Source organism: Chenopodium album, chromosome 5 (genome assembly GCF_948465745.1).
Source record: "Chenopodium album chromosome 5, dcCheAlbu1.1, whole genome shotgun sequence".
NCBI lineage: Eukaryota > Viridiplantae > Streptophyta > Magnoliopsida > Caryophyllales > Amaranthaceae > Chenopodium > Chenopodium album.
Window position 1 is genome coordinate 184,690 of NC_137838.1, and position 22,008 is coordinate 206,697.

The window sequence follows — 22,008 nt, forward strand, 5'->3', positions numbered from 1 at the left end:
TTCAGTAAAGTAGCGGTTGACTAACTTTTACAAATAAAAATCAATATTTTACATTTAAAATCATAGATTAAATTTTCAACAGCTACCTCTACTTTCAAAAGCTAATGGTATGTTTGGCAAAATATAGTTGTGTAGGTAGTTGTAGCTGCGGAGATAGCTGTGAGCTGTGTATGTAGCTGTTAGCTGTGAAGATAAATAATTTAGAATATGATGGTTCGGTAAAGTAGCGGTTGACTAGCTGTTACATATAAAAATCAACATTTTATTTTTAAAACTATAGATTAAATTTTCAACAGCTACCTCTAATTTCAAAAGCTAATCTTTCTAACTTTTCATAAAAGCTATTTCCACCATTAAAAGCTACCCTAACCACTACTTTGCCAAACACTCACATTTTTTGTCAAGTAATGATTTGACTTGGTCAAACCACTAAAAGCTACTCAAAAACTATTGCCGAACACGCCTTAATATTTCTAACTTTTTATAAAAGCTACCTCCACCACTAAAAACTACCATAATCACTACTTTGCCAAACACTCACATTTTTTTGTTAAGTAGGGGTTTGACCAAGTTAAACTACTAAAAGTTACCTAAAAGCTACTCGAACGCTAGCGTCGAACACACCCATAGAGTGAAAAGAGGGTTTTGGGTGATAAATTTCACTTTCCCAAAATACCCCTCTTATTTTAGTTTTTTGTTTTTTTATAAAAAACTACGATCCTTAAAATAAAATAAAAATAAACTACTGCCTAAAAAAAAAACTACCATTTGAAAAGAAAAAAAAAAACATTTGAAAAAAAACCCAGAGAATCAAGCTTAATAGATACGAGTAACTATATATTCACACACACGTTTTTTCGTGTGTCTCTTAGCTTGTAAAATTAAAATATACTCCAAATCATGCATGGGCTCCATTTTTTAATGAGCGATATGAGCTCGACATGATACTAGTTTAATTTTATAACCATGTTTGAAGCACAATCCTATAATACGTGGGCCTCCAAAATCTACCCCGTATCAAGCTTTACCTCCCATGAAATATTCCCGACATGCTAAGCTTGGTTTGGTAACATAAGCCATCAACATCCGAAGCATTGAACGCAAGAATCTTAAACCGCGTAAAAATCACACCCATAAACAGAATTAAAATCGTACACTCCATTCCCACGTTAATTCCAAAATCACAGGGCACCAAAATTCCCAAATGAATAAATTCCTGAATACTTTCCATTTCAAGGCCGTAACGGTAAATCATCCACCATTACCCCACGTGACGTAATCATTCAATCAATAAAAATAAAAAAAATGCTGCGCTGGATACACTTAATACCTTCCACGTTGACCTACAGTCCAAAACGGTGTGACAACTACCCAATCACGCCGTCCCACGTGGCCAACCCCGTTACTTTCTCATTAATTTGTTTTATTCTTCCCTTTTAATTCACCACATAATTGATTAATTAAAAATAATTTCAGTTTTTTTTTTTTTTTTTTTTTTTTTTTGCATTATTCCAAAATAATCTCCGCCATCGCTCCAAAAATCCAAATTTTGATTCGGTTTTTCGTCGTTTTTTTTTTCGAAATTATCCCAAATTGTGTTTATAATTGCTTCTAGGTTTCATTACTTTCTCCATTCAATTGTTTGTGAAGTATATGCAAAACGTTTCAGTTTTTTTTATTTTTTATTTTGTTGCAATTTGGTTCGAATTCATCAATTTCGTCGGAATTCAGGTATTTTTCATTGCATTTTTGCAGTTTTTTCTTTTGTTACATGTTTCAGACATCTTAATTTCACTGGAATTTAGTGTAATTCTTAGATTTGATATTGAGTAATGGTTGTTCTTGATTAAGTTATTAATTTAAGATTAGTGAAAAATTGTATAATTGCACTATTATAGCTACAGAGCTATTATTACTTTAAATCAATTTCTGTGTTTTTTCATTTATTTATTATTATTATATTATTAAAGTGATACAGAAAGCTAAATTTCTTTGCCGTAAAGAATTTTGTCCAGAATTTTGCAGTTTTTAGTATTGTGTAATTTTGTCTTTAGTTTCTCATTTTTGTGGGCATGAGAGATTTCTTGAAATTCTGATAGGTGTAAGGCAATATAGATGTTTACATAGTCAGCGTTGCAAATTTTGATGAAGTATGTTGTAGGTGGCGGTTTTAGGGTGTATATGGTTGGCTGATGGTTTTGTGTTGATGTTTTGATGAATGATATTATAGCAAAACACTTTTTTCGTAGTCATCGCAGTAGATGAATCGACTTAACGGAGCGTTGGTCGAAAGTACTTGTACTATAATATCAGGTTCCATTGTTGAATTGATGATTGGGAAGAAAATAATGAGGTTGCTGGTTCTTGTATTGGCATTTGTCTGTCTGACAAGTCAAGAAATAGTTGAGAATATGTTTCATGGAGAATTAAACCCCTATAAACAGTAATGCAGCGTCTACAATGGTCAATCTCATGTCTACAGCGGATCTGTCACCATATTTAGTTGAATTAGTGAGAGGATAACTGGATAAGTTTGACAGATTGCAATCTTTGTGCATAGGGGAGCTGTTCAGGAGACCAAGCTGTTCGAGTTCTAATCGATATCTTCTAAATTATTGGCTTGTAGATGGAGGGTTTCCTTTGTGCATTTGGACCAAGACTGACTAGATTAGGTTCCAGCCAAAATGAACTGTATAAAGGAATACTGCCATTCATTTCATTTAGGGAACATAAGAAGTTTATTTGCAAAGATAAGGTTTGAGTGACTGAGTGTTGAGTTACTCACTTACAGTGAGAAAAGTAAAGTTTGAGTTCAAAATAAACGCTCTATACAATTAGACAGGTAATATGAAAAGGAATATTGTATCCCCTTGTCTTCTCCATTCCCGAGCTTGAAATGTTACTGTAGGATCCATGAGTAAGAATAAGATGCAAGACAGACTTCACACTAGTTGTCTCTAGAAAGTCCATTCAGTAAGTGGGGAATGTGCATATCATTTATTATTATACGCAATGTTTGATTGATATTCCCTCTGCTTATTAGGTCGGAGGGAGTTATGCTCTAAACAGGCCCTTTTGATTAGTAGAAAATCAATCATAGGAAGAGAAGATGCTTTAGATAGTAAAAGCTTCTTATAAAGTCTGATAATGTATTCTGGAAATCTCTACGATCTTCTAATCTCTGCCCTTAATCAGTATTTGCAATCCTGTTCCTGCTGTATCCTTTTTTAAGTTTTGAAGGAAAATTGTGATGGTTTGAACTCCCCAGCAGCCCAGTTTAAGCCATTGCACTGTGGGTTTTTGCTTGCCTGTACTCTCTTCCCCATAAAGCTTCTAACATTCCAACTGCAGATATTCACTAAGGAAAGGATTAGTCTCTTTATGCAATACATGGACCAGTGTTTTCTTTTTTTTTTTTTTTTTCTTTTTCAATCTGTGATCTGGGGTTTGATTCTCTTAGACAGGTAGATTATAATAGGTGTCTAACTTGATATAAATACTAGAGGAGATTAGGAGGAAATATTTTATAAATTTTTTGTAATACTCAATTTCTATATAGTGCTTATACCTCAGTGTTTTTATTGAAAATTGCTCTAATATGACTTTTGATACATAGAATTTGAATCTGTTCATATACTAGTAACTAGTAATGTACTTTTGGGATAATGTTTCTGCTAATTAGCTCTCCTCTTATTATCTCCTGATGCAATTCTTTTACATTTTTTTTGGCAGGCACCTGCATACTGTAACATTTGAATTCAGCACAGAACGGTCTTTCACAATGGCTCTATAATATAGAAATAATTCTGATTTTCTCATTACCATGGTAAAATCTTCCTGTTAGTGGTTTAAAATGGAGATATCTGCTCTATTGACCTCGGCCGGGATCAATATAGGCATTTGTTGTGTGCTTTTTTCATTATATTCCATATTGAGAAAACAGCCGAGCAATAGAAATGTATACTTTGGACGTAAATTGGCACAGATGCGATCAAAGCGTAGTGATCCTCATTGGTTTGAGAGATTTGTGCCTTCTCCTAGTTGGATTGTAAAGGCCTGGGAGACATCTGAAGATGTAATATTGGCTGCTGGGGGATTGGATGCTGTTGTATTTATGAGAATGCTTGTATTCAGGTGACTAATCTTGATTTCATACTCATTTAAAGTTGTATAATTTATTAATATGTTCAGTATATGCTTCGTCTTTATTTGATCTGCCTATTAACCATAGTTTTTTGTTTTAGCCATATGTATAACAGTATATGCTTCGTCTTTGTATGTCTATTGTACAATCGGTTGTAATTGTGCATGGTCCAACCAGGCTATTTTTTTGCACAGTATTATAATGATGGTTGAAGCTGTTAACTGGGGGGAGCATGAAAGACAAATTTGGAAAAAGAAGCTCCAATTTCGTGTAAAAAAAAAAAAAATGAATTATAGAATGTGGCCATCTTTATCGACTATTTATAAAATCTTGAGTGTTTGGTCCAACTTCGAATTGTGAAGTATAAAAAAATAGAGCAAATATGTAAATATGTAATCCTCTATTTTCTTGCCATTTTAGATAGATTACTGCTAATTTCTCAAATGCCATTGACTCTTTTTGGTATGGTTCAGTATAGCTTTTGAAACTAGAGAAGTAGGGCATTCCAAGGGGAGTTAGTGTTTAATAATCATGCAATTTCTGTACTATATGAAACTTGTCAGCATTTATTGGTCTTGTATTTTTGTTCCCTGTTCATGCTCTCTGTTTTTAGTCTTTTTACCCTTGTGTTTAATTCCTGCCCTTTTCTGATAAATGTTCCTATATATATGACCTATCTCTACAATCTGATGCTGCTTAATTATTTATTGTGCAGTATTAGAATTTTCTCAATTGCAGCTATTGTGTGCACTGCTATTGTGCTTCCCTTAAATTACTATGGTCAAGAAATGCAGCACAAGCTCATCCCTGCTGAGTCATTGGAAGTGTTTACCACTCAGAATGTTAAAGAAGGTTCTAGATGGTATGGTTGCCTCTTCTTATCTAGTGTAGTTGCATCTCTTTTTTTTGGAATTTTCTGGGTATGAAAAACAAGATTTATGATTCCTTCAATCTAATGTTTATAAAAGATATATAAAAAAATCTGGATAGTGTGTGTGTGTGTTTTTCCCCGTTTTTTTTTTTTTTTTGGAAAGATTTTCCCCGGTTTTTGTTACAAGCACATACACGCATATGCATCAAATGGTGTTAGTTAAAGAATTTATGACAACATGACGCATTGATCAATTTTCTTAATGCTTAGTTGGTATGTTAGCCGTTAGTGCGTAATGTTTCTACTTTATACTTCTTATACTTTATCTTTTGGAGTGCATTAATCATTTTCCATATATTTTTTCTGTTGAGGCCCTTGGGGAGCTGGGAGTTTCTTCTTAACTTTACTTTTGGGGTTGAGGTTATTGTTGATTTTGATAATTTGGGATGAGGGGGTGTTGAGATCCTCTCTTACCCCCTTTTGCGAGAAGATAATTCATCCTTCACGTATTATTTTTGGTTGTGTAATGGCAAAAAAAGTTTTATTTTTAGGCTGATTTTTCCAACAATAAAAGATTATAGTAATTATCATATATGCTGCTATTTAGTGTAATTGTTACTGTTGTTTTTTGTTTCAGGCTTTGGGCTCATTGTCTTGCACTGTATATCATTTCGTGCTCTGCGTGCATTCTTCTCTACTTTGTAAGTATAAATCATCTTAAGTATTTTAAAATTATAGACCACTTGCCCTTATTTCTTAATAATATTATATTCTTGTAAAATATTAAAATCGCCTATACCTTACAATTCATCTTAGTGAATTTTTCAACTTTAGTTTATACAAATTTGAGGAGTTGTTCAAGCTTGCTATTTTAATGCATCATATGAAGACATTGATGCATCACATAAAGATGTTGATCCTTTACACTATGTTTGGATAGAGAGAAATGGAGGGAAGAGAAGTGAAAGGGAAGGATGCATCATCCTTTGTTTAAATATCTAATGCAAGGAGGGAAGGGGAGGGAATGGGAGAGAATGGGAAGGATCCATTTTCCTTGCCCTTTTAATAAACTAAATCCCTCCATTGTTGGAGAGATTTGGAAGGAAAATGGGTGTTCACCTTCTCCCTTTCCTCTCCCTCCCGTAGTCCCTCTTTTTCCTCACCTTTCCTGGTGTTATCCAAACATAGTGTTAGATTGCAAAAAGATGACTACAAATGGCTTACAACATTAACAAAACCAAAGAACAAAAAATAATGGGGTTAGCTGCATGAATTATGATCTATCTCCTATGGCCATCCACATGGATCCATTTTTCCATTCACATGATTTATGAATCTATCTAGTGCTCCATGCTTTAACAAACCCTTTATTAGCAAAATTTGGATTTTAACACCAGCAAAAAACCCCAAAATGGTTTTTAACACCCCCATGAAAAAAATTTATTTTAACACCTCACAAATTTTTGAAAAATGGATTTTACCACCACTTAACGATTTCCGTCCAAAATTTTCATTAAGTGGGGTCCATAGTAACACGTGTCACCATTTTATTTGTTTTAAAAAAATAAAAAAGAAAATATTAATACTTCGTAAAAATGAAAAGCCTAAAACTACCCGTCCATAACCGCCACACCATTGGCACCTTCACCCAACGCTACGGGCCGGCAAACCGGCGGCGCATCCCCTCCCCCTCCCTCCCCCAACCCACCTGAACCCTCCCCATCACTTTTTGCAGCCCTAATCGGCGCCAAAAACCATTAAACCAAAACCCTCCTTCCCCAAAACGACCACAAATGGCCGAAATTGGTTGGAGTGGCCTTAACCGGCCGATTTCGTGGCTGTTTTGAGGAAGGAGGGTTTTGGTTTGGTGGTTTTTAGGGCCGATTAGGGTTACAGGAAAGGGAGGGGAGGGTTCAGGTGGGTTGGGGGAGGGAGGGAAAGGGGATGCGCCGCCGGTGTGCCTGCCGACAACATTAGGTGAAGGTGGCAGTGGTGGTTGGGTAGATTTAGGTTTTTTTTAAAATTTTTGTTTATTTATTTTCTTTTTTTTTGTCAATAATAAAGCGACATGTGGCTTTATGGCCCCACTTAACGGAATTAGTTAAGTGGTGTAAAAATCAAATTTTCGAAAAATGTTATGGTCTATGTTCACCGGACTCGGCTGAAATCTCGGAGTGTCCGTGTCGACACGACACGACGCGGATTCGGACACGAAATTCGTGTCAGATTCGGCACTGTGCACTCGGACACTTCAGAGAGAGGGGAAGGGGAGAAATAGAGCTGAATTTTTAAAAAAAAAAAATGCCTAATTTCTCAAGTAAAGGAGAAATATAGCTATGGGTAACTGGATAAGTAAGAAATTTGAGTGAGCAGGAAGAAGAAAGGCAGTACAAAAAAATATCAGAAAGTCAAAGTGTCGGTGCTCTACAGCTGTATTCCCCCCCTTTTATTGGTTTTTATTTATTCTTAAAATCCCTTTTTACTGTTGTGATAGTTATGTCCTTCACTTTTTTACCCCTTTATTTATTTCTCTTGTGTTGAGTTACTGGGTTACTTTATAGTTTATACTTAAGTACTTCATCTTTATTTAATTTTTTTTATATATATAAAAACCCAAATAATAAGTGTTATTGAGTTATTGTCATAGTTTTAGCATTATATGGTACTCGTATAATTTTTTTGAATATTAATGAAATATTTAAATATTTTGTAATGTATAATTTTTTTTGCAAAAAATGAAAATGCCGTGTCCCCGCACCCGTGTCAAAATATAGGACAGAGTCCCCGTGTCCTAAAATTTTGAAAATTGGCGAATCAGACACTCGGACACGTGTCCGTGTCCGACACACGTACCCGAGTCCATGTAACATAGGTTATGGTGTTAAAATAATTTTTTTATGGGGGTGTTAAAAACCATTTTGGGGTTTTTTTTGCTGGTGTTAAAATATAAATTTTCCACGGCATTATAAGCTTTTTAATTTCCACAACTCTTTTTTTTTGGTTTTCTTTTGAAATCTTTATTGACGCAATCCTCCATCTTCTATACCAGTGCATCCTGATTGCTATTTTACATTCTCATAACAATATAGGTTTTCTCTTATCTACACTCATCCTAACATAAAACACCTCTGCTACACTCATCTTCTTACTATGCTCCTTAGAGCATCAACACTCGTGGTATAATTTTATACCACGGTGTAAATATTCATCCAAAATATGATAATTTTTACTACAATGGTGGTGTAAAAGTATACCATGGAATGGTATATACCATCCCATGGTAAACATTTGCTTGGTCCCCGTGTAACATAAACCAACCGGTCACGCCATGTGACCTGGCTATCATGTATCATTTATATTTTTTTTTTCAATTGCATTTTAAAAAAAATTATAAAGTAAATAATTATGAAAAAATTACCATTGTTCATAATTTTTCAAGACCTACACATAAACACCATATTGATAAAGTTTTATATATTTTTTCGAATTCGCTTTTTACTACCTTAATTGCTTATTTTATTTAATTAACTTTACAAACATTAATTAGTTATTTCCAATAATAAAATAAAATATAATTATAATTAAATTAATTGTATAATTAATACATATAGGAGAAAGAAAGTGTGGTGGTAAACTTTTTTTATACCATAGGTAAGGGTGATTTTTTGGATAAAGTATATTGTATTGTGGTATAAATGATGTGGAGGAGTGAGAGAGTGGTAGAGAGAGAGGGATGGTATAAATTTTTATACCATGAGTGGTGATGCTCTTAGGACCTGTCTTTACTGAGGTGAACTGAACTTGAGTTGAACGGAATATTTGATGAGAGATGAAAATTAGGAACTGAACCGAAGAGAACATGCCCTTAAATGCCTATGCCTAACATTTTAACTTCTATAATAATCTTATTTCTTTGCAGTCTTACGTAAATTTTATTTTAACATTAAAGGCTTGCTACGATAGCTCAATAACCCCGTCCACATCGTTGTTCTCTATTTGGGCCACCTAGTCTACGAATTACATCTTAATCAATATCTCCTCTTCTGTGTGAAGTTGATTCAAAGATTTTAAAACATTCAATAGTGGGTAATTTTTTGTCATCACATGTCATAACACACTTTTAATTGGTTATACTTCAACTTAGCGTAAATTTGTTTTTATTTTTTTTATTTTTTATTTATTTATTTATTTTTTTAAAAAATTTCTAGCTTTTGTCTAAGTACTTAAAGCATATCTTTGTTGTAATTAATTTGTAATAAGGTAATCCTCGGTCACTCCTCCACAAGATATTTGTTTTACTTGTATACACACACCCTTAACCAGGTCAATATAAAGTTATAAAAACTTAGTAGAGAATTCTTTTAGTAAGATATATTAATTATTGGGCTATAGTTGGATTTTACAATATACCAAATGTGGCCTACTATTATGATTTAGAGGTTGTACCAAAAATTCATTAGCTACTCTCTAAATCTGAAAGTTTATTTGTGTATGAATAATTATGAAAGGGTTTTTCTCACTAGTACTGTAATTTCCTTCAGGAGAATAAAAGTATTATTAAGAGGCGCCTTGCGTACATTAAGGGATCTTCTCAAGATTTAAGTCAATTTGCTGTACTTGTTCGCGGGATACCTTGGTCTGTAGAAGAGTCATATAGTACTTCATTGAAGAATTACTTTACGAAGCATTATCCATCTTCTTATCTTTCACACCAGATGGTATATCATTGTGGAAAAATTGAGAAGCTGATGGTATGTTGACTTATAAGTAATACTGTAAATAGTATCTGGCTGTAAAAATCCCTTATAACTCTTTAGAAGTTTTAAATGTGTAATCTTGATAAAAAGCGTGATCGTGATGCTTGCATGCCGCTGTGTAGCCTTTTATGTACATATTAAAGGTTTTTCTTGCAAGTGATTTCTTTACAACCCTTCCTCCTTTATCTTAGTAGCTATCTCTTTTCCTTTTGTCTTAATTATCATATTTCATCTTTTTTTTTTGAATTCCTTGTGTTTGTTGGAGGTGTGCATGGGACCATGATGACATATTTTGAGGACTTATTCTTAGAGAAGTTGTATAGCCTGAAGATTTTACCTGATGGGGTACACGGCTACACATTTGGAGGGTGTAAGAGATCGATAAGATGCTTTTTAACAGAATTTATGGACTGAACTTAGGCATTTGGTACGTTGATGGAAATGAAATTCCTGATCGTAATTGGTTTCCAGTACAGCCAACCCGAGATTCATCAAAATGTTTTTAATTGTGGCCAATTATATCAATACCATCAACTTCAATACTTTAGGATAATTTTTTATTATATTCGAGGATGACCGTGCAAGCTATTTTCCTTCTTTAAACTTCATTGATTGCACAGCACACTTATAAGGACAGAGTACGAAAATTGGTAATGGTGCGGGGGTTGGACACTTTGACCTTAATTGCAAAACTTATTATGGCTGTCAAATTTTAATTTTCCTTTATCTGACCTATTTTTCCATCCTTGATGTGTTTGATATAGTTATTTTAACAGATCCTGTGGAGAAAAAGCGCAATCATAAAATAGATAAATTACCCACTCTATAGCGTATTCTGAATTTGTTGTCCTTATCAGCTGATTGTTCTATCATACAATGTGAACTTGGTTTCTTCTCGGCAGAATTATGAAGTCTTTATGGGTTTAGATATGTTATGGTGCAACTTTTGAAGCCTTTCATTTTGTTAAAAGTGTTAATGTTAGTTGGCTTTATTGTATTTTTAGTTTTATCATTTGCTGGCTGTCCATGCAGTTTCCTACCAAAATGTAACCTATTTATGACTGGTATTTAACGTATTTGATGCAGAAAAATGTCAGGGAGATGTACGATGTTCTCTATCATGATAGCATTCCTTCCTGTCACTCATGTGGTCTTCCAGGTGGAGGGCGTCCAAATGTATTCAACATTCTTGTTAATGAACCAGAAATCATTGAAAAAGGGAAGCTTGATTTGCAAGACTTGCGTGATAGAGGAAAGGTTAGAAATGATAAAGTTACCTGTTATGCTACTTTAGTACAGCTGTGAATGTGTCTGATTTCTACTTTCATCCTGCTCACTATCTACTGCCTCCGTTGTATATTATTTGCAACGATTAGACATTTTTCCTCTCTACTTTATGTCAAATTGTTGCAAATAATATGTAGCGGAGTTAGTATTTAGCAATAATTATTGCTGAATCAGTTTTTCTTAATTGTATTCTTGGTCTTATGCTTATTGATGCCTAACTTTATATTGGTAGAAGATGACTTGTTCTCTCTCTTGAGATTGGTGGTGGGGGTGGGAGGTGTGTTTCTTGACCTATAGCAGCGTATCCTGAATTGATGAAAAGGAAGGCTTTATGCTCTATATTTTTTATTAAACACTAAGATAGCTGATTAAAATTTGGTATATGTACCATCAGTTAAATGAACAACTGATTTAGGGCGTGATAAATGTCCTCGGGGGCTGGGTACACCATGCTCACTTCATCACATGTCGACTTGAGATATGGTCAAATTAGTTTGACAATACCTGTATACTAGGTAGGATAGGATCCAAATTTCTATCAGCTATTGATATGGTGGGTTATAGGGTATAACCTCAATCCTGCCCCCATCAGGCTAGGCCAATTGGTCTCTCTCTCTTAGTATAACAAGTCTCTTCTTCCTCCAATTTCTCCATCACTATGTCGTACGTAAGCTATCAAAAATAGTTGCGAATGTAATTCTTCTGATGGAGCAAAGTAAACGTCGTAATATCACAATACTAAGTATTATTCTTGGTAAAAAAAATTATGGTGATATTAGATGGGTATAAGGTCATTTTTGTCAAAACTAATGAAGTAATGTATATTGTTTGATATTGTATCAGGTAATTGTAACAGCTGTCATTATTTTCAATTTATCACCATAGCTAGAAGGTTGCTTTACCCTCATAGTAAGGACAATTGATTGTAAAGTTATACTCTTATTTAGATGGGAAATTCTAGCTCTTGTTTGTTTCACTATTCCTCAATGAGTATGGACTTAGATTCATCCGTTTTCCTTGCCAAATTAATGACCATATCACTAGAAAATAAACCAAAATCCATTTGGAGTTGGGGATTTTTTTATAAAGATTTTTAGCTTTAGTGATAATGAAAATGCAAAAACGAATGTCACTGTCTGGTTGTAAGAAGCTTTATGTCAAGCCTACTCATTCCAATGCAGGATGAATACATAATCTATGCTTGTCCAACTTTCATAAAACTAATGTTTATATAGATGAAGGAAGAACTCAGTTTTCTTATAGGTCTTATAAAAGTTTATGCTGTAATATGATTCTTTTGACCCCCAAACTTTTTGAATTCTGTAGCTATCTTTAAAAGTAATTAATTAGCTTTTGATTCCCCCCCCCCCCCCCAACCCCCTGAATTTAGCATACTTTGTGTAGTGGCCTGCTAAGCATACCAAGATTATCAAGTAGCAACCTACTTCAGATTGTAATGTATTTATCATTTAGGATTCCTCTTTTTGTTTATTCGTGACGTCAGCTTAATAGTTGTGTAATTGTGGGTTTGGGGAAAAGAATAGTTTAATTTTATTGGAGTTTAAGAAAAAACATTCTGGTGATATTATGGACTGGACTAGTGAAAGAAAAGTCAGCAGCCACTGTAGCTAGTCAATGAAGGGCTGTGTTTATTAGTTGATATCTGATGCTAGTGTTAAATGTTAAAAGGTTTATTAAAATTCCCTTGCTTGAATTCCAGCCATTGCTGGACTATGAAGAGCTATTTTCACTGGGAATTTTGTCCAAGGTAACCCTGTGGTGTTTTATATGCTTCCTTTTATTTTTTAATAATTATTGGTCGCAGAATTTCCATCTAAAGACTATTATCTGCAGTTTGTCATTCTTACCACCCCCTTGCATCCACCCAAATAAAAAATAGCATTTTATTTAGGCTATTTTGTTTTTTACCACCTCACAAAAACACGAAAATCTCTTTTACCACCTCCCAAAAAAAGTATTTTACTTTACCACCTCATAAAAAACACGAATATAGGTTTTACCACCACTTAACTGATTCCGTTTAAGAATTCGTTAAGTGGGCCCATAAAGCCACGTGTCGTGCTATTATTGGCCAAAAAAAGAAAAAAATAAAAAAAAAAGAAAAAAAAATTAAAAAACTCTAAAGCTACCCAGCCACCGCCACAGCGCCACCACCACGCCACCACCTAACCCACAACTACCCCCCGAACCTACCACTGGCGGCGCAACTCCACCCCCTCCCTCTTCCAACCCACCTGAACGCCCCCTTCCATCTCCCGCAACCGCAATCGACCCAAAAACCACCAACCCACAACCCTCAATGACCACGAATCCCCCCAAAATAGCCACGATTTCGGCCACAAATGGCCGAAATCGGCCGGTTAAGGCCACTCAGCCTTAAAACCGGCCGATTTCGGCCATTTGTGGCCGAAATCGTGACCGTATTAGGGAAGGAGGGTTTTGGGTTTGGTGGTTTTTGGGGGTGTTACGGTTGCGGGAAAGGGAGGGGGAGGGTTTAGGTGGGTTGGGGCTGGTGGTGCGACGCAGGTGGTGGTTTCGGGGAGTGCTGTGGTGAGTTGGGGGGGAAGGCGGCGGTGGCGCGGGGGTGGTGCCGCGGTGGTGGCCGGAGTAGTTTTAGGTTTTTTTTTGTTTTTTTTTTTAATTTCTCTTTTTTTTTTAACAAATAAAATGCTGACACGTGTTACTGTGGGCCACACTTAACGGAATTTTTGGATGGAAACCGTTAAGTGGTGGTAAAACCTATATTCGTGTTTTTTATGAGGTGGTAAAGTAAAATACTTTTTTTGGGAGGTGGTAAAAGAGATTTTCGTGTTTTTGTGAGGTGGTAAAAAACAAAATTTCCTTTTATTTATTTATTTTGTTATTAGGAAATTCTGGGTGAAGAACATCATTGATTATTTCAGATGCAGTTCTTGGATTAAGTATATTTGTTGATTTTTTTTTCATTTTTAGATAATCATGTGGTACTTGTTGAAGTAGTTATTACTTTTTTTTTTTTTACACTTTAGCTGCTTCTTTTGTTCCAGGAGTGTCCATCTGCTTTTGTGTTCTTTAAAACCCGCTATGCAGCTGCTTGCGCTGCACAAGCTCATCAGTCATCAAATCCTATGTTGTGGGTCACGAATCTGGCCCCAGAGCCGCGTGATGTATATTGGCCAAACCTAGCTATTCCGTATAGGCAATTCTGGTTGCGAAGGACAGCAACACTTCTGGCTACTGCGGCTTTTCTGGTCTTCTTTATTGCTCCAGTTACTCTTGTACAAAGTTTGGCTAATTTAACACAGCTCCAGCAGGCATTTCCCTTTTTGAAAGGACTGCTAAAGAAGTAAGTGACATGATGTTATAAAAAGATGTTTAATTTTTAAATACAGGTTGAATGTTAAATTGAATAATGTAATTCATTGATGATAAAACAAAACAATAGACGAAGAGATTTAGCATTATTATGTTTTGTTAGGCAATGCTAAATTTTAGGGGATTACGGTAAATAGGCCCTGTGTATGTGCAAGGCTGCTAATAGTTTGAATAATGAAAATTCTTTAGTATGCTCGTTGGACAACAGTGGAAGATTTCTCTTCTCCAGCATGCTGTGTTTGTTTGGAGATGAACTCCAAAAGCTGAATTTTGTCTTCTTATTTTTGAAGGCCAGAAAGGCATAGCATTTTTGGCTTGTAGCTGTTTGCAGTTGTGGATTTGGGACCCATTTGTCACCCTTTTGTCCAGCAAAAGGGCTGCTGAAGGCTGCATTGCTTGGTCAAATAGTTTTTGATGGCGCATCATTTAGTACTTATTTTTTCTTTTTGTTTCCTTCCCTCAGGCCGTATGTAAGCCAGCTGGTTACAGGGTACCTACCCAGTGTCATACTGGTATTGTTTTTTTATACCGTCCCACCATTGATGATACTCTTTTCAACAATTGAGGGGTCAATTTCTCGTAGTGGGAGGAAAAGGGGTGCATGCTGCAAAGTCTTGTTTTTCACCATTTGGAATGTTTTCTTTGTTAACATTGCATCTGGAACTGTGCTCAACAAATTGAACGTCTTTTCCCAACCAAAAGACATACCTACGCAACTAGCGGCTGGAGCAGTGCCTGCAGCGGTAAGTATGTGTTGTTTTCGTTTAATAGTTCTTTTTAGTTGTAGATCCCTCCTTGCTATCACTTTTTTTCTTTGTCATAGTATTCTTCTATCTCCTGCATGGGCTGTATCTCATATTGTAGCATATCTCAGTATAGCTAACAAGCTTTAGACAGCCTTAAAAAGCCTTTTTTTTTTCAATTTATATATACTACCTCCGTTTCATGTTTTTTGCAACTTTGGGGCATTATTTGCAAGACATAAAATATTCCAAAGTTGCAAAAAATATGAAACGGAGGTAGTATATCTTTTCTGAGACTTTTAAGTACAGATGCTTGGTCTTAGTTTGTCATTGGTTGTGCATTTAAAGAGTAATAGCTGAGACATGGACTCAGGTACTCTTGTATGACTCGGCCTTTTTATAAAATTTTCATGTTTTTGGCTGAAGATGAAGTGTCAAAATGTTTTACTTCCATGCCAGTGTTTCGAGAATGTAGCATGAGTACTTTAGAGCAAAAGAAGAGTCCAAGTAACATAGATAGAAAGAACCATTTTGGGTAGGGGTGGGGGTGGGGGTGGGGATGGACCTTAGTTTCATTATTCCGACCAGAAATGAGTCAATGATCAAAGATTAGTTTCTAAAGCTTATCTAGGATAAAAAAAACTGAATAAGGATTTGAGAGTTTCAAATCTGGTATTAATCATGAGGGTTGTTTATATGAAGGGTTGTCTTCAAAAATAAAAAAATGTGAAGGGTGTGTTCTTGTCATCTAGTTGTTCTACTTTCCTCTGTTTAATTTTTTATCTTACAAGAAAATAGTCTTAATTTGAGGCGTTTGACATGAGTTTAAGGGAAATATGCAAGGCACAGTGTGAGGATTTGCTAATACAAGTATATGGTTGCTCATTGAGATTTGGAGGTTGCAGGCTCAACTTGTGGTATTATGCTGCACATTTGTTGCTCGACTTCCTGAACTTGCTTTGGCAAAACCCTCTTGTGCAGGGTTACTTAGAGTTGGCTATCACAGGCATACATTTTATATGTTTTTTTTAAGCCCCTTAGCAACCTGCATGTCTGCTCTGCTTGTGTAACTAATCATTTTTTGATTCGTAGGAGAAAAAGGTTTCATTTAGATGATGCTGTAGAGTTTTAGTTATCTGTCTTAGGGTGCTAAGTTGGAATTCAGGTTGCTCTTTTGGAAGCAGTAGGTTCGACATTTGGAAATAGGCTGCATATACCTTGCATGACTGGCATTGGTTGGACCCTGCTGCATAGGGTTCTATATTTATAACTCTTATTATTTACTCTGTATCAAATGCTATGAATTACATATGTTTAGCGTACAAGTTTTATAAAATGCCTTTTTTTTAAAACAAGTTTTATTAAATGCCTTAATAAGTCCTGTCTGCATGCATGTTCTACAAATTTTACTGATTTTTTTCTCTTACAATTCTCTAAAGTTTTTTGAAGATGATGTAGCAAGGGTTTGTCTTACTGCTTTTTACTCACTAAAACTATGCAGGTCAAGTTCTTTATGACTTATGTCTTGACATCAGGTTGGACCAGTTTGGCATGCGAAGTTGTGCAACTCTGGCCTCTTCTCTGTAACTTCATCTATAAGTTCATCCTCAGAAAGAATCATGGCCCATTTGATGGAGAGTACACCTTTCCGTATCATTCTGAAGCACCTAGAGTCCTTTTATTTGGACTTCTTGGTTTAAATTTTGCAATCTTGGCACCTTTGATGCTGCCATTATTGCTGATTTATTTCTGTCTTGCTTACCTCGTGTACAAAAATCAGGTATGCTTTCTTTTTTTTTTCTTTTTCCCCTTATTAAGTCACATTTGTTTTTCCTTTTTTCAGTAATTAGTTCATGGAGTTTTTCCTCATGATGCAAAATGCTTCCCTATTGTTATTAGTATAAATCCTTTTTCTTTCATCTGCATTCTGAACCAATTTAAAAGTTTATAGGAAGCAAATGATAAAGATAAATCTCTAGGAAAATTGTTCTCTCGCATTAATTATTGTATGCAAGAGATTGGAAGGATGAAAGTATAGAGATAAGGAAGAAGAGAATTCGAGAGAAATGGATAATTGATTGTAACTTGGTGCAATTAAATCATCAAATGATGTTTACAAGCCCAGGTCTTAGAGTTGCTGGACATTCCCAATATCCCAACTACAAGCTAAGCTAAATTAAAAACGCTCCACAAATTTTTTTGATTCATTTGTTCCCTCATCGACCTCCTCCTTATATAGATATTCTTTCTGCTTTATTCTCTCCCTCTCTACTCTGTTAATTTGAATCAATTAACTCATCTATATATCACATGGGATCTTGATGTATACGTTTTGATTTGTATTATCAAAATATCAATTCTATATTTTTTTTTTAATATATAATCAATGATAATAATAGCCAAAGATTTTCATTAAAGACCACGTAAAAGTCCAATGAGTAGGACTTGGGAAAATAGAGGGAGTACCTTTCAGCTTATTTCCCAAGCTACCACATAAACCCTTATTATCCTTTCTCTTTGGACTAGTTCATTACATATTATGTTATTTTTTTTGGAAAAATTGATAAAAATAATCCCAAATTTGCCTCATTCGCCCGAAATAATCCCAACTTTGGATTATGTTTTAGTAATATGAACTTTGATATGAATTTGCTTTTAATGGTCCTCAGTCACTTTTTGAAAAGGTATTTTTAGTTTTTTTAAAATGTAATGTACACATGTCACCATGTAGTTGGTCAAAATAAGTTGTAATTTTAATTTTTTTAAAAAGATTATTAGTAATAATTCAAAAAAAAAAAAAAAAATTATTAGTAATTTTTTTTAAGGTTCAGATTATTAGTAATAATGAGAGTGAGGGATAGCTCAAGTGGTTAGAGCTTCCTTCCCGATTCCAGGAGATCCTGGGATCGATTCTCACCCGCGCCCTTGTGGCTCTCTAAACACCAAAAAAAGATTATTAGTAATAATTAACAGTTAACTAATTACTTTGACAATAATTAAAAGCTATTTATTTTCAAAAATAAATGCAAGAAAAACCACCAGCACCCACCGTACTTTTCTTGCCCTCCACCCTCACCGCGCCTGCCCCCACCGCAGTGACGCCTACACTACCCAAATTCCACGCAACCTTTTCGCCGATCGCTCTCTTCCCGCCGTGACCCCCTTACTTCGACCCTAACCCTTCCCTTCCCCCGCAACCCCTTTTTGCGATAATTACCCCCACCTATAACCACAAAACTAGAACAATTCAGAAAAGCGGTGGGGTTTGGGTGGGCTTCACCTGAATAGGCTTAGGAATTGTGGTGCGCGGGCCGGGTGAGGGGTCGGAATTAGGGCTATTTCGACAAGGGTAAGGGTTGCAGGTGGGTTCTTTGGTTGGGGAAGTGGATTCGAGGTAGGGGAGGGGCTGTCGGAATGGAGGGAAGAGAAGGGAGGTGGTGTTGCCGGCACAAGGAGGGACTCCCGACGTGGGATGGAGGCAGCAACGGGGAGGGTGGTTGGCTGGGGGGTGGTGTTTGTTTTAATTAAATAATTGTTTTTTATTTTTCTTTAAAAAATTCTTTTTAAAAAAAAAATTTTTAATTTTTTTTTTACCAATCATATGCTGACACGTGTCAGACCGGTTGGGACTATTGGAAGCAATTTCATATCAAAGTTCAGATTATTAAAAAATAATCCAAAGTTGGGATTATTTTGAGCGAATGAGGCAAAATTGAGATTATATTTGTCAATTTTTCCTACTACCTCCGTTTCATAAAATCTGCAATAAATTAGCTTGCACAATTCCCACCAACACCCACATACTCCACCAGCAACACCAATCGGCCGCACTACCACCACACAAACACCCACGCCACCCTAACTGCGAAAACCACCACGGAAACCACCATATACTCACCCTGTCACCACCACAGGCTTCGAAACATGCCCAAAATCCACCTCATCCACCTTGTAACCACAACCACCCACCTTGCCACAACCCCATGTCACCAGCCAGTCAGCCACCACCAAACGAACCGCAACGCCGTCACCAGCCAGCACCAACGAACTGGAAACCCACGTCACCAGTCACCAACCAACACCAACGAACCAAAACCCCAACTCACCACCACCAACGAATTGAAACCCCACCTCACCACCACTTAGATATGAAACCCACCTTACCACCGCAAAGATCGAAAACTGACAACCACAAAGACCTCACCCTTATTGGTTACAAAAAATTATCGAACCCTACCCAAATTAATTGTGAATTGAAAACTTTGAAAAGGGAGAAGAGAACGGGCAGTGAATCCTGAGAACCGAGGGCTATGATGAGAACGGGTGGCGTGGTGAGAGAAGAAGGAGAAGAGAGAGAAAAGTATTGCTGGTGGTTGAGGGGGAGGAGAGAGAAAAGTTAGGTGATGTTGGCGGTGGAGGTGGTTGTGAGGGAGGAGATAGAATGTGGGTTGGGGTTTTAATTGGGGATGAGTGGGTTAATAAGTTAATAAGAGTTTTATTGAAGTTAAGTAAAATTAAGTAAGGGTTTGGTGGTAATTTTATCAAAAAAAATTTACTAAGAGAGGAAACTTTTAGTTTGTTGTAGATAATGTATGTGTAGCTTCCGTTTTTGAAAAATGTTGCAGATTTTATAAAACGGAGGTAGTATTTTTTTTTTCTACTGGTTTCTTTTGGGTTGGAATATGTGGTTTGTCTTATGATTTGGCATTTGAACATGATCATATATGCATCATAACAACTTGCTTTAATTTGAACTGATGCACCCTTTTGCACATTAATTTTTTTCTTCAGATTCTCAATGTTTATATCACGGATTATGACAGTGGTGGTAAATATTGGCCAATTGTCCAGACCTCAACAATATTTTCTTTGGTGATGGCACAAATCATAGCTATGGGAGTCTTTGCATTGAAGAAGTCGCCAGTATGCTTAGGATTCACTATTCCATTGGCTATATGTACACTGTTATTCAATGAATATTGTAGGCAGAGATTTCTCCCCGTCTTCAAAAACATTGCTTCTGAGGTAACATATTTGATGTTTGTGGTTCTTATCTGTAAGCCTTTATTGTAATCACAAGGTGTAAACAAGAAAATATGAATTTGATGGATTGCATAATCGCAGGTTCTTATTGATTTGGATCAGCAAGATGAGGAAAATGGGAGGATGGAGGCTATATATCAACGGCTTCAATCTGCCTATTGTCAATTGGAATGGCTTGCATATGGTAGCTCCAGACCAAAAACAAAGTACTTGTGTAACGATGAAGACATTAGGCACACTCAAGAACTTAAGCCAGGTCTGTCCTGTTATTCCTTTTTTTTGGCATTGAGAATTTTATTCATTTATTGTATTTGTATCAATTCTTTATCAACTAATGCGTGAATTTGACATGTTTTGTCATTACAGAAACTGAATTTAGTCAAGAAATTACATCAGATGAATCTGTAGATAGACCAAGGCCTGCAAATCACAAGACAGACGTCGAATCCAGTCCAATTAGATAGTACAACACTACATCATTAGGCTATATGATTGTTTTTTTATTCTTCTTCCATTTTTGATATTCTGGAAGTGTATAGTGGTATAGACGTATAGTGGTCATATCTGGTTGAATCAGCGCTTGTAAGAGCAAGTTGATTGACAATATAATTGTATAGACTTGTATAGGATTTGAGGCAATACTTTTGTTCTCTGCTTCTTTTGTTCAATTATACAAACAAGACTCTACATTCCTCGAGACCTCCACATTACCAGGTTGCAATTTTCTTTTCTGGTTTATTTATGGAGCTTATACGTCATATACAAAGAGGGGGAAAAAAAAAAATTGTTTACAGTTTGATAGCATATAATTGTACTTTGTAAGAATTTCTTAGGTTCATTTCAATTCTGAACATATAATATAAAATTATTAACTTATATATATATATATATATATATATATATATATATATATATATATATATATATATATATATATATATATATATATATATATATATATATATATATATATATATATATATATATAACTTTCTTTCTTAGACCATCTCCTAAGGTGAGACTCAAAATTGAGTATTGAAATACTAAATGTGTTGATTTTTACCTCCAATGGTGATACCATACTCGCTTCTCAATTTAGCAACTCATGTGAAGCCTAATTTCTCAATGGTGAGACTCTCTAAAATATACAAATATCACTTTCAATTTATGGATTACCATTTCCATTTCTTTTTTATTATCAAATATTGTAAAATTAAAAAAAAAAAAAAGTTAAAACTTAAATAAATTTCCAAATATATTAGAATATTGACAATGTGCCCACAATTTTTGTCAAATGAGACTCAAAGTTGAGTAGGTTACTGTAATAAAATTAGGGGTCACGTACTATGTTAAATATAATGTCAGTTACGTGTGTATAAATCTTAGGTCCAAATCCACGCAATTAAGTCTCACCATTGAAAAGAGTCTTTTTACAATAACACATGTAAGTAATGTGTCAACTAAAAAAACACAATGACGTGCATTACTCCCTCCGTTTTTAAATACTTGCTCCATTTCTCCATGTGCGGAGTTTTAGGAGAAATTGGAGAAAGTAATAAAATATAAAGGTAGTGTGATAGTTAAGAAATAAAAAATTGTAAAAAAACAAAAGTAGAGGAAGTATAGGAGCAGAAAGAGTATTATATTGGGTTTACTAAGTGTGAGTAATAAATTAAATATTGTAAATGCTTTACAAAAAAGGAAATGGTGTAAGTATTTAAAAATAGCCGGAAAAAAGAAATTGAAGCAAGTATTTTAAAACGGAGGGATTATTAAGAGGAAGCACAA

General features: G+C 35.3%; 1 protein-coding gene across 2 annotated transcripts; it reads left to right on the forward strand.

Moving 5' to 3' along the window:
* Positions 1-1,490: 1,490 nt before the first annotated feature.
* Positions 1,491-20,958, forward strand: LOC145631384 (hyperosmolality-gated Ca2+ permeable channel 2.1-like). 2 transcript variants are annotated; one of them, XM_081683456.1, is made up of 13 exons: positions 1,491-1,731; positions 3,733-4,134; positions 4,860-5,006; positions 5,653-5,716; positions 9,557-9,766; positions 10,859-11,029; positions 12,780-12,827; positions 14,107-14,405; positions 14,898-15,177; positions 16,679-16,957; positions 19,969-20,202; positions 20,302-20,476; positions 20,587-20,958. In XM_081683456.1, the coding sequence occupies exons 2-13, from the start codon at positions 3,854-3,856 to the stop codon at positions 20,682-20,684; spliced, it is 2,286 nt and encodes a 761-aa protein (XP_081539582.1). In that variant the 5' UTR covers positions 1,491-1,731; positions 3,733-3,853; the 3' UTR covers positions 20,685-20,958. The 2 variants fall into 2 exon arrangements, with proteins under 2 accessions (XP_081539582.1, XP_081539583.1); XM_081683457.1 differs by lacking the exon at positions 12,780-12,827 and having other exon boundaries at positions 1,492-1,731.
* Positions 20,959-22,008: the final 1,050 nt, after the last annotated feature.

What these genes read in the sequence shown, in the direction of transcription:
- LOC145631384 (XM_081683456.1), top strand. Translation starts at nt 3,854, where the DNA reads ATGGAGATATCTGCTCTATTGACCTCGGCCGGGATCAATATAGGCATT. An exon ending in GAAAAATTGAGAAGCTGATG is followed by an intron (nt 9,767 to 10,858) that starts GTATGTTGACTT and finishes TATTTGATGCAG; the next exon opens with AAAAATGTCAGGGAGATGTA. An exon ending in ACCTCGTGTACAAAAATCAG is followed by an intron (nt 16,958 to 19,968) that starts GTATGCTTTCTT and finishes TTTTTTCTTCAG; the next exon opens with ATTCTCAATGTTTATATCAC.